The 12,095-nt window shown below is 47.1% G+C and overlaps 1 protein-coding gene across 1 annotated transcript in view; it reads right to left on the bottom strand.

Moving 5' to 3' along the window:
- Positions 1–272: 272 nt before the first annotated feature.
- Positions 273–12,095, bottom strand: part of PARD6G (par-6 family cell polarity regulator gamma) — an 80,209-nt gene continuing 68,386 nt past the window's right edge. Inside the window, exon 3 of the mRNA XM_032872175.1 lies at positions 273–1,107. Within this exon, the coding sequence (XP_032728066.1) occupies positions 311–1,107 (797 nt within the window). The 3' untranslated portion in view covers positions 273–310. The remainder of the gene's footprint in view (positions 1,108–12,095) is intronic.

Raw genomic sequence — 12,095 nt, 5'->3', positions numbered from 1 at the left:
CTGACCTCCGGGCTGTGTCTGCAGAGTCACGTGGAAACCGCGGAGTCACTCTTCTTTACAAAAGGTGATTTTAAAGCTTCATTTACGAAAGTCGCTCGACAACTTCCGCTGAAATCCCTCCCGCGCGCCGCCGGGGGAGCCGCGCCCCGCACCTGGCTGGGCTTACGGGAGCCTCCCGTGGTCTGCGGAGAAACCACAGAAAAACAGCCTTTGTGCGTTCTCCACAGGGGTTCGGGCCGCGCCAGGCTGCGGGAGAGGATCCGGATCCCGCCGGGGCACAGCGGCCGCGCGCGCCCAGCTCGTCCGGGGCCTACAGCGTCACGGCCGGGCCGTGCTCCTCCACCGCGCCCGGGGGCAGCGGCAGCGCCAGGCTGTGGCGCGGGTCGGCGCGCAGGGAGCTGAGCAGCCGGTGCGCGGGGCCGTCCCGCGCAGACGCCGGGCCCGCGCCGTTTACCGGGGACCGGGGCGCCAGCCGCGGCGGCTCCAGGACGCCCTCGAGCACCACGTCGGGCTCGTCGTCGCTGTCGGCGTCGTCCGGCTGCAGGGGCAGCAGCGCGGGGGCGGCGGGCAGGCTGTGGCGGCTGGCCGCGCTGTCCGACGAGCGGCCCGAGCTGCCCGACGCGCGGCTGCCGCGCACCACGTTGTTGCGCTGGTTGGCCGGCTTGACCGTGACGATGAGGTTGTGGCTGTTGGCGATCATCATGTCCGTGACCTGGTCCAGCGTCTTCCCGGCCACCTCGATGCCGTTCACCTCCAGGACCTCGTCGTCCACGGCCAGCAGCCCCGTGCTCTCGGCCAGGCCGCCCGGCACCATGCGCGAGATGAAGATGCCCGGCACCTTCTCCAGCCCCTGCGGGGCGACGCGCACGCTCGTGCCGTCGCGGATGTAGAAGCCCAGCGGCTTCTGGCAGCCGTGCCGGTACAGCCTCACGCGGCGGTGCGTCTCGGGCAGGATGTCCACGTCGATGATGGACGACACCGGGCGGAAGTCGTGCGGAAGGCCGATGTGCAGGTGCGCGCGCCGGCGGGGGCCGTCCTCGCGCAGCGCCAGCGCCTTCCTCCGGCGGGACAGCGAGCCGGCCCCGAAGCTGCCGTGCTCGGCCTCCTCTGCAATGGCAGACGGGGCGGTCAGGACGGGGCCACAGGGCTGGGGAAGGCCGCAGGGGTGGGGAAGCCCCCAGGGGCACCATGACGCCTGCGCGCAGGGGCCGCCCGCGCCCGGCAGGGCCGGCCTCTCCGCTGCTGACCCCGCGGCGGCTCCCGCACCGGCCCTGTGGCCCTGCGGCCCTGCGGAGCGCTGAGCGGAGCGCGCCACAATCCCGTCCCGTCTGTCCGTTAACTCCCTGCGGCGCTCACCCCTGCCTAAGGGGTGCCAGTTTGTATCACCAAACCTCACTTTTTGGGGAAGCCTCAACCTCCAGGCTGGTACCCTGGGGTCATGTTTTGAGTTGTTTCACAGAGTCCACAAATATTCCTGGCATCTGTTGAGCTGGCCCCAAGGGTTCAAGTCCCATTGCCTCCCTACAGTTAGCTCTCTGGAACTCTCCAAAACCACCCACAGGAAACCAACAAAATGACCGAAAGGCGAAGAGGCAGAAATAAGAAACTGCAGTCAAGAGAACTGACAATAGATGGAAAGTTTAAAGGTGCCTGATTGGATGCTGGGAAGAGGGCAGAGCGGGGAGCACCAGGAATCTCTCCCGACCCGGGCAACAACCCCAGGGGCAGACTCTGTCTGATGGGACTCTTTGGGGACCATGGGGTCTGCCGAAGCCTACAACTGTCCAGGGGAAGTCGTCAGTTTGGGTCTCTCCGAGCTCTCAGCACGGTCACGGCCACCCAGCCACGCCGCAGGCAGCTGTGCACGTGTTTCTGGAACAGCCTGCAGACGCCAGGTGGGCAAGGACCTGTCCTCCCAGTAGCAGGGTCTACGCTCTGACACTGACGGTGGCTTCCCATCACACAGGTGCCGACACCGAGCCTGGCGGCCATCGCTGCCGCCCCTCCAGCTCCAGCTCTGGCGACACCAAGGGCATTGAAAGGGCAAGGGCCCCCTTGGCCCCCTTTTGGGAGCCACACATTAGGACGTTCAGAAACAGCTGCATAGGTGGGAATTAGGAAGGGACTGTGCGTGCCCACGGAAAGGCTCAGACAAGACCCGAGGAGACAGCAGCTGACACCTCAGGCTGGTTCTCGGCACAGAGACAGCCCACCGACAATCCAAAGAACTTCGACAGCAAAACAGCAAACCCTGGGGAAGGGGGAGAATCTGATTTCCAGAGTCACCACACCATGAGACTTGAACGTCCGGTGGTCAGTTAGCCAAAAAATCACAGGACGCACAAGGCAACAGGAGAGTCTGGCCCACTGAAAGGAAAAAGAGAATTCAACAGAGTCAGTCCCTGAAAAAGACCCAAGTCAGATCTACTAGACAGATTCTAACACAAATGCCCTGGGACAATGGGGTAAGACGTAGAGTAGGAGGACCCTGAGCTCACCTCCTCCCAGGGACACACCAAGGCATCCACCACACAGACAGCGACTCACCCTGAGAACCACTGGAGGCTGGCAGAAGGGCTCTTCCATAGCCAAGGACAGAAGGAAGAAGACATACCAAGAAGGGCAGAGCAGGAAACCGATTCCTGGCACATGACCCACCAGTGTGAGGGAGAGCAGAGGGGAAGAGCTCGTCTCTGAGGACTGAGGGCATCAAGCCCCAGGGGCACCCCCGGCACTAGGGACCTGCACTAGGAAGGAAGCCCCCATAAAGCCCAGCTCTGAAAACCAGCGAGGCTTAACCCTGGGAGCTTTGAAAACAAGTGGGGCCTCATTCCAGGAGAGCAAGGGCTAGAGGACGCCAGCCACTGCTCTGAAAGGTTCGAGCCCTAGGTCACTCGGTGCCAGCACAGAGATGGCAGTTTGAAAAGTGCCTGGAGCTCACGTGAAGGAGCTTCATGGACTAGTGTTAGGGCATGTACCGGAGGGGCGGGGATCCGCAGGCGCTTTCTCTGGGAACGGAAGTGCTGACGGGCACCACTGTTCTTGCCCTCCTTCCACCTAGCTTGCCAGACACCACTTCCAGCATGCTCCGTCTAACCTGCTGGTACTGTCTCCCCTGCCCTGGCAAGACCCCCGCCCCACCAAGCAGCCCCCACCTGCCACACCCCAGGGGGAGTCCCCAGCTGGAACTGACAGCCCTCCAGAGGGACTCTTGCCCCAAGGAGGGGGCTCAGCTCCACCTACCAGCAGACTCCCAGCAGTCAGAGCCCCATCGAAACAGGAGGGGGTACGCAGGCCACATGGGGTACAGCCTTGAAGCACATGATTCTGGTGGCCAGAGGGGACTGTGGCCCTAAAGGATGCATTTTATGTGAGGCTACTACTTTCAAGACCAGAAGATGTAGCTGGTGGACCCTAACACATAGAAATAAACACAGAATCAGACAAAACCTTAGAAAAAGACCTAAAGAAATGGCGATAAAGAACCTACCTGATAAAGAATTCAAAGTAATGGTCATAAAAATACTCACTAGACTTTAAAGAAGAGTGGATAAGCTCTGAGAACTTCAATAATGAGATAGAAAATTACATCATATAATGGATATGAAAATTATAATGAAAATTACATCACAGAAAATGAATGAGATTAGAGGATGCAGAATGGTTCACTGGTCTGGAAGACAGACATGGAAAGTACCCATGCTGAGAAACAACAAGAAAAAAGAACTGAAAGATGAGACTGGTCAAATAAAGATAAATAAAAAATAAAAGATAAAAAAGATAAAAAGATTAAAAAAATATGTGATCCATATACACAATGGAATATTATGCAGCCATCAAAAGAAATGAAATCTTGCCATTTGCAACGACGTGGATAGAACTAGAAGGTATTATGCTGAATAATAATAAAAAAAAAGTAGTAAGAGAAAAACTACTGGCTACATACAAGGGATATTTCTGCAGAAACTTTGCAGGCCAGAAGGGAGTAACATGACAGAGTCAGAGTGCTGAAAGGGAAAAAAACCCCTACAATAAGAATACTCTATCCAGCAAGGTTATCATTCAGAACTAAAGGAGAGAGAGAATTTCCCAGACAAAGGAAAATTAAGAGTTCATAATCACTAAACTGGTCTAATGAGGAATGTCTGACAGACAAAGATCACAAGTAGGCAGAGGCAGGCAGAGGGAGAGGGGGAAGCAGGCTCCCCACTGAGCAGAGAGCCCGATGCGGGGCTCGATCCCAGGACCCTGAGATCATGACCTGAGCCAAACGCAGAGGCTTTAACCCACTGAGCCACCTAGGCGCCCCTATTCCCGCAGTTCTACATGGGAAGTTCCTACCTCAAGAAACAAGAAAAGTCTCAAATAATCTAAAGGTACACCAAACAAACAAACAAACAAAAAACTATTAAAAAAAAGCCCAAAGTTAGTATAAGGAAGGAAGTAATAAAGATCAGAGTGAAAATAAATGAATTAGAGACCAGAAAGACAATAGAAAAGATCAATAAACTAAGATCTGGCTCTTTGATAAGATAAACAAAATTGACAAACCTTTAGTCAAACTCATCAAGAAAAAGACTCAAATAAATAAAATCATAAATGAGAGAATTTAAAACTGAATCACAGAAATCCAGAAGATTATAAGAGATTGTTATGAAAAATTATATTTTGACAAATTGGACACCTAGAAGAAATGGATAAATTCCTAGAAACATGTAATCTTCTAAGACTGAATCAGGAAGAAATAGAAAATCTGAACAGACTGATTACTAGTAATGAAATTGAATTGGTGACCAAACTCCTGACAAACAGGTGAGTCCAGGACCAGATGGCACAGGTGAATTCTACTAAGCATTTAAAGAAGAGTGAATACCTGTCCTTTGCAATCTCTTCCAAAAAACGGAAAAGGAAGGAAAACTTCAAAATTCATTCTTGAGGCCAGCATTACCCTAATACCAAAACCAAAGACACTACAAACAAAAAAAATTAGAGACAGATGTCTCTGATGAACATACATGTGAAAATCTTCAACAAAATATTAGCAAACCAAATTCAACAATACATGAAAAGGATCAAGTTTTGTTTCAGGGATGCATGGAAGATTCAGCATCTGCAAATCAATCCGTGTGATGACCACATTAACAACATGAAAGATAAAAGTCATATGATCACCTTAATGGATGCAGAAAAAGCATTTGACAAAATTCAACTTCTGCTTATGATAAAAACTCAACCAAGTGGGCGGAGAGGGGATATACCTCAAGCTAATGAAGGCTAGATATGACAACCCACAGCTCACGTCCCATTTTCACTTTCCTTGTAAGGTAGGAGACAAGTCAAGGATGTCCACTTACCAGTTTCATTCAACACGGTACTGGAAGCCCCAGACGGAGCATTCGGACAAGAAGATGAAGTAAGGGACATCCAAGTAGTGAAGCAAGATGTAAAACGGTCACAGTTTGCAGATCACAGGGTCTTATATATAGAAAGCCCTAAAGACTCCACCGAAAAACTATTAGAATAAATGAATTCAATAAAATTGCAAGGAACAAAACTAATATGCAGGAATCTATTTGTTTCTCTACACTAATAACTAACTAGCAGAAAGGGAAATTAAGAAAACAGTCCCATTTATACTTGACCCCAAAAGAGTAAAACACCTGGGAGTAAAGTTAACCGATGAAACTGTTGTACACTGAAAACTGTAAGATACCGACGGAAGAAACTGAAGAAGACACCAGTAAATGGATAAATACTCCATGCTCGCAGTGGGAAGAATTAATATGGTTAACATGTCCACACCACCTAAAGCAGTCTATAGATTCAACGCAATTCCTACAAAAATTCCAATGCCATTTTTCACAGAGATAGAACAAACCATCCTAAAATTTATATGGGATCACAAGAGACCCCAAAGAGCCAAGGCAAACTTGAGGAAGAGCAAAACATCACACTCCCTGATTTCAAACTCGATTACTGAGCTCTAGCAAACCAGACTGTGTGGTGTTGGCACAAGCACGCACATGGGCCGATAAGCCGGAGCAGAGAGCCCAGAAATAAACCCGTATCTGTGGTCAACTACTTTATGACAAAAGAGACAAGAATATGCACTGGGTAAATGACGCTATCCTCAGGAAATAGGCCAAGAAAACTGGACAGCCATATGCAAAAGAATGAAACTAGACGACTTTCTTATACCACCCATTACACGTTAAAAACACCAGGTGGTGGGTATTAGGGCACAGATTACATGGAGCACTGGGTTCGGTGCAAAAACAGTGAATACTGTTACGCTGAAAAGAAATAAAAAATTTAAAAAAAACCCACTAATTTGAAAAAGATACAAGCACCCATGTTTATTACAGCACTATTTACGATAGCCAGGATGGAAGGAGCCCAAGTGTGTGCTAACAGATGAATGGATAAGGAAGATGTGGTGTATATACACACAACAGAATACTACTGAACCATAAAAGGAATGAAATCTGGCCATCTGCAGTAATGTGGATGGACCCTGAGTGCATTATGCTAAGTGAAAGAAGTCAGAGAGACACAAGTGCCACATGATTTCACTGGCACGTGGAACGTAAAAAACAAACCCTAACAACAACAGCATGTGAAGTAGAGTAGTAAATACAGAGAAAGAGCTGGTAGTTGCCAGAGGGGACAGGGTAGGGGACAGTGTGAAAGACGTGGAGCAGATGAGGGTACGAACCTCCACTTATAACATAGACAAGCCCCGCCAATGCAAAGTACGGCACCGGGGATACAGTCAGTAAGACTCTCAAGTTTTATGGGGACAGATGGTGACGACACTCACTATGGTGACCCTGTAACAATGTAGACAACTGCTGACCCACTGTCGTATGCCTGAAAATACTGTAATGCAACTATTCCAAAATCACTAGGGGGATTCACTGTTAGATATGAAGAGGCAGAAGGAATCCGTGAACTTGAGTAGAAGACAAAGATGTCATGTCTGAGGAGCAGAAAGGAAAAAGTCTGAAGAACAGTGAACAGAACTTAAAGAAATCTGAGACACCATTTAGGAAACCAACATGTGCATCATGGGATTCTCAGAAGGAAGAGAAAGGGGAAGAGGAAACAGTTGAAGAAGTAGTGCCTGAAAATTCCCCAAATTTGATGAAATGCATGAGTGTCAACATCCAAGAAACTCGGCAAACTCTCAGGTGAGCTCAGATCCACAGCAAGACAAGTTACGATCAACCCGTACAAAGACAGACTCTTGCAAGTGGCATGAAGGGAGTCACACAAGAGACCCTCATCACATTAGCACTCGTCTGTCCTCAACACTTCCCATCAGACACAGGAGGCCAGGAGCCAGGGGGCTGATCTGGTCAAAGTACTAAAGGAAAAAAAACCAAACCTGTCAACCAACAGTCCTGTATCCGGCATACTGTTTTTGCAAAGAAGGAGAAAGTCACACATTGCCAGAAAAATAACAGCTGGGGGGCTTTGCCTCACTAGGACCTGCCGGGCAGGAGCTGCTCCGGGGCCTGCAGGGAGAGGAAAGATGCCGGACGGCAGCTGAGGGCCACTGAAGAGTATCCGAGTCGGGGTAAGAACGCGGGCTATCTCGAGTGCTGCCGTTATGATGCCACCGGTCCAGTCTGTAGCTGCTCTCCTTCCTTCTCCATGACTTCAAGTCTAACACATTTAAGGAGAAACGTCGTCTAAAAGCTGGCATTACTGTGACTTTGGTTTGTGACTTCAAATCTTGTCTTCTACATAATGTAAAAGACTCACGCATTTACCAGAATTATCAGTTTATGTTTTGGTCACACAATGTATAAAGATGTAATTCTGTGACACCAACAACTCAAAGAGAAGGGGTAGAACTGTTTTACTTTGTTACTGAAGTTCTGCTGTTATAAATTAATATTCAAATGTTATTTCCATGGGAAGTGAGATGGAATTCCCATGGTAACCACCAAGAAAACAGTTACAGAATAGACAGGAAGGAAATTAGGAAGGGTTTTAACACTGCCTGCAGAAGATTTAACTGGAAAGAAGAGAGAAATGCAGTCACCCAGGGACAAAAAAGCTGCAGGGCACATAGAAAACAAAAGACACAGGGACAGAAGTCAGTCCCTTCTTATCAGCAGTTACTTTATATGTAAATGAATTTTACTCTCAAATCAAAGAACAGATTGGCAGAATGAGTAAAAACACAGGAACCAACAACATGCTGTCAACCAGAGGCTCACCTTTAACCCAATGACACCGGCAGGTAGAAAGTGACAGACGGAAAGAGGCTCCACGGCGGTAGTAGCCAAAGGACAGCCGGCTGGCTCTACTAACGCCAGATGAAACAGACTCCAAACAAAAACCTCGCATGAGACAAGAGACAAAGGACATTATAGATTAACAAAGCGTTCAACAGAGCAAGATCGAACAGTTACAAACATTGACACACCTAGTGACAGACCATCAAAATATACGAAGGAAAACCCGACAGAACTGGAGCAGAAATCATTCTACAGTAATAGCTGGGACTTCAGTACTCCTCCCCAGGAATGGAGACAAAGACCAGACAAGAGAAGTCGGCAGATAGAGGGCCAAGTAGATTTGGTAGAGAAATACAGAACAGTGCACGCAGCAAGACGAGCACGTGTGATCTTCTCAAGAGCACATGGGACATGTTCCAAAATAGACAGAATGTTAGGCCACAAATTAAGCCTCAACAGATGTTAAAAGATAGATATCTTGTATGCAAAGTATCTTCTCGGACCACAACATGATGAGGTAGAGATAAGGAACATAAGCAGAACTGGAAAATTCTCTAAAATGTGAGAACAAAACACAACTTTATAATGAGTGGATCAAAGAAGAAATCACAGGGAAATCAGAAAATACTTAGAGATGAATGAAAACAAAAACACAACATACCAAAACTTAGGGAATGGAGCAAAAGCAGTCCTAAGAAGGAAATTCATGGTGATACATGCTTGCATTAATACCAAGAAAGATCAAATCAACAACCCAACTTTACAACTTAAGGAACTAGAAAGATAAGAACAAACTAAATTAAAAGCTCCCAGAAGGAAGGGAATAATGAAGATTAGGCCAGAGATATATGAAGTACAGAACAGAAAAACAGTAGAGAAAAATCAATGACACAAAAAGTTGGTTCTTCAAAAAAGATCAACAGTATTCACAAACCTTTAACTAAATGAACTAAGAAAACGAGAAGACTCAAATTACTAAAATAAAAAATAAAAGTGGGGACATCACTACCATTTCTACACAAATAAAATGAATTTTAAGAAAGCACTATATATAGCTACATGCCAATAAATTGGATAATCTAGATGAAATGGACAAATTTCTAGAAGCACAAAACCTACCACCATCTACTCAAGAAGAAATGAAAAACTGGATAGCTCTGTAACTAGTGAGGAGATTGAATCCGTGATCAGTAGTCTCTTAACAAAGAACAACACTGGACCTGAGGGCTTCACTGTGAATTCACCCAAACATTTAAAGAAGAAATAATACCAGTCCTTCCCAGACTTTTCCAAAAATTCAAGGAAGAGAGAACACTTTCTAATTAATTCTAAGGCCAGCGCTACCCGGATACCAAAGCCAGACAAAGATACCACAAGGGAGAAAACGCCACAGACCAATATTCCTTCGATCACTGATGCACAAATACTCAACAAAATACTTAGCGTTTAGCTGTATATTAAAAGGATGGGACCAAGTGGGATGTCCTCCCAGAATGCAAGGATGGTTCTAAATGTGAAAATCAAGATGACACACCACATAAACAAAATGAAGGGGAAAACACACGATCATCTCAATGCAGAAAAAGCATTTGACAAAATACAACACCCTTTCATTATAAAAACACTCAACAAAATAGGAGTAGAAGGAAACTCCACATAAAAAATCTACATCTACGTATGAAACATATGTAGCAAACACAATACTCAATGGTGAAAAAAAGCTTCTCCTCTACGAGCAGAAAGAAGACACACACTCTTGCTTTTATGACATCTACTCAACACAGTACTGGAATTCCTAGCCAGAGCCATTAGGCAAGAAAAAGAAATAAAACACATTGAAACTGGAAAGGAAGAAGTAAAATCACCATTTCTGTTTGTAGGTGATATGATCTTACATGGAGAAAATGCCCATTAAAGACCCCATAAAAAAGCTGTTAGATCCAATAAATGAATTCTTCAGAGCAGCAGGGTACAAAGCCGACACACTAGGAGCAGAATGATCTGAAAAGGAAATCACAAAAATAATTCCATTTAAGATATCACCAAAAAGAACAGAAGACTCAGGAATGAACTCAAGCAAGGAGCTGATTTTGTACAAGGGGAGCTACAGAGCAGTGCTGAAAGAAATTAAGACATAAATAAATGGAAACACATCCTATGGCCCTGGAGTGGAGACTTAAATGGCTCTGCATCAGGACTACCCTAATTACGCTGCAGATTCAGTGGAACCTCATCAAAATCCAATGACTTTTTTTTTTTTTTGTAGAAACAGTAAACCACTCCCCCCCTAAAATTCATACTGAATCTTGAGAAAACTCAAAACAGGCAAAATAATTCCCTAGGTGAAGAGAAGCAATGGAGGACTTACACTTCCTGGTTTTAGAACTAACCACAAATCTCTGTTAACCAAGACAGCAGACCCTCGGGGTAGAGGCAGACACGCCAGTGGAAGAGAACGGAGAGCCCACAGGGAAGCCCTCACAGGTGCAGTCAGCAGGGAGAGGAGCACCTTCTCAATTAACAGCGCCAGGAAAACTGGGCATCCACAGGCAAAAAGTGAAGTTGGATGCCCACCTGATGCCACACACAAAAGTTACCTCAAAATGGATTGAAACTCTCAGCCTAATGTAGGACCTGGAAATCTGAAATTCAAGAGAAAATGCAGCAGAAAATCTTCAGGACACTGGATTTGGCGGTGGTTTCCTGAATGCGATACCAAAGGCACAGGTAACAAGAGTAAGAAGACAACTGAACTTCACGAAAATTTTTAAAATTCTGTGCATCAAAATTGCCATCAACAGAGTAAAAAAAGGTAACCTGCAGAATGGGAGGTAATGTTTGCAAATTGCACGTGTGACCAGGATATATATCCAGAATACAGAAAACTCCTAAAACTCAGTCACAGGGTCCCAATTCAGAAATAAGCAGAGTTTGTAATCTGTACAAATATCAAAGAACTGCTGTATACCTAGTATGCACTTATGATGCACCAGCTGTATAACTGAACTAGTAAAATGTATGTCGACTATTGCTCAATGAAAAGCACAGCTGCGGCGGTTCCATGTGTAATGGTGAGCACTAGACTCTGAAAGACACAGCTGTGGCTACGGCAGGAACAACAACAAAAGGCAAAGGACTGGGAAATACACTTCTCCAAACAGGACACACCAATGGCCACAAAGCATGCAACATCACTAATAATTAGGGAAATGTTCCTTGTGTCATTGTTCACAATAGCCAAAGAGTGGAAGCAACCCGACCTGTGCTGTAGCCACTCGAGGGACAAGCCCTCAGCCTGTACGAGGACGGCCATTCTGACACCTGTTACACCATGGGTGAGCCTGGAGGACCATGTGCTCTGGGGAAACGAGCCCATCACGGAAAGTCAGAGATGGCAGGTTCCGTGCGGACGAAGCCCTTAGAGGAGAGTCACACAGCGGGTGGGGATGCTGGGGCAGGCGGCTTAGGGCTTCATGGGGACGGAGTTTTAGTTTTTCCAGATGAAAAGAGCAGGGGTATGGTGATGACAGTGGTACAATCAGGATTCCACTCATTCCTGCACCAAAAGATGGTGAAGATGGTAAATTTTCTGGGCATTTTACCACAACAAGAAAACCTGAATAAAATCTACAAAATTCTCCTGCGTGACAGCATTACATGTCACTGCATTCCAGCCTGAGCCCCTAGAGTCCCCTGGGTGGGCTTACAGGGGGCAACCAGTGACCACGACTCCCTTCACTCTTACGCAGTATGGATTTTTATAACTGGTTGCACACGACCAGGGAAGGGTTCTGTCCGTGCTATGAGCAACGTGTGCCAGGAACAGGGAGCCCTGGGGCTGCCTGA

Source organism: Lontra canadensis, unplaced genomic scaffold (assembly GCF_010015895.1).
Source record: "Lontra canadensis isolate GAN:19392208 unplaced genomic scaffold, GSC_riverotter_1.0 scaffold44, whole genome shotgun sequence".
NCBI lineage: Eukaryota > Metazoa > Chordata > Mammalia > Carnivora > Mustelidae > Lontra > Lontra canadensis.
The sequence above is the reverse complement of the archived record's forward strand: the minus strand, read 5'-3'. Positions and strand labels throughout refer to the sequence as shown.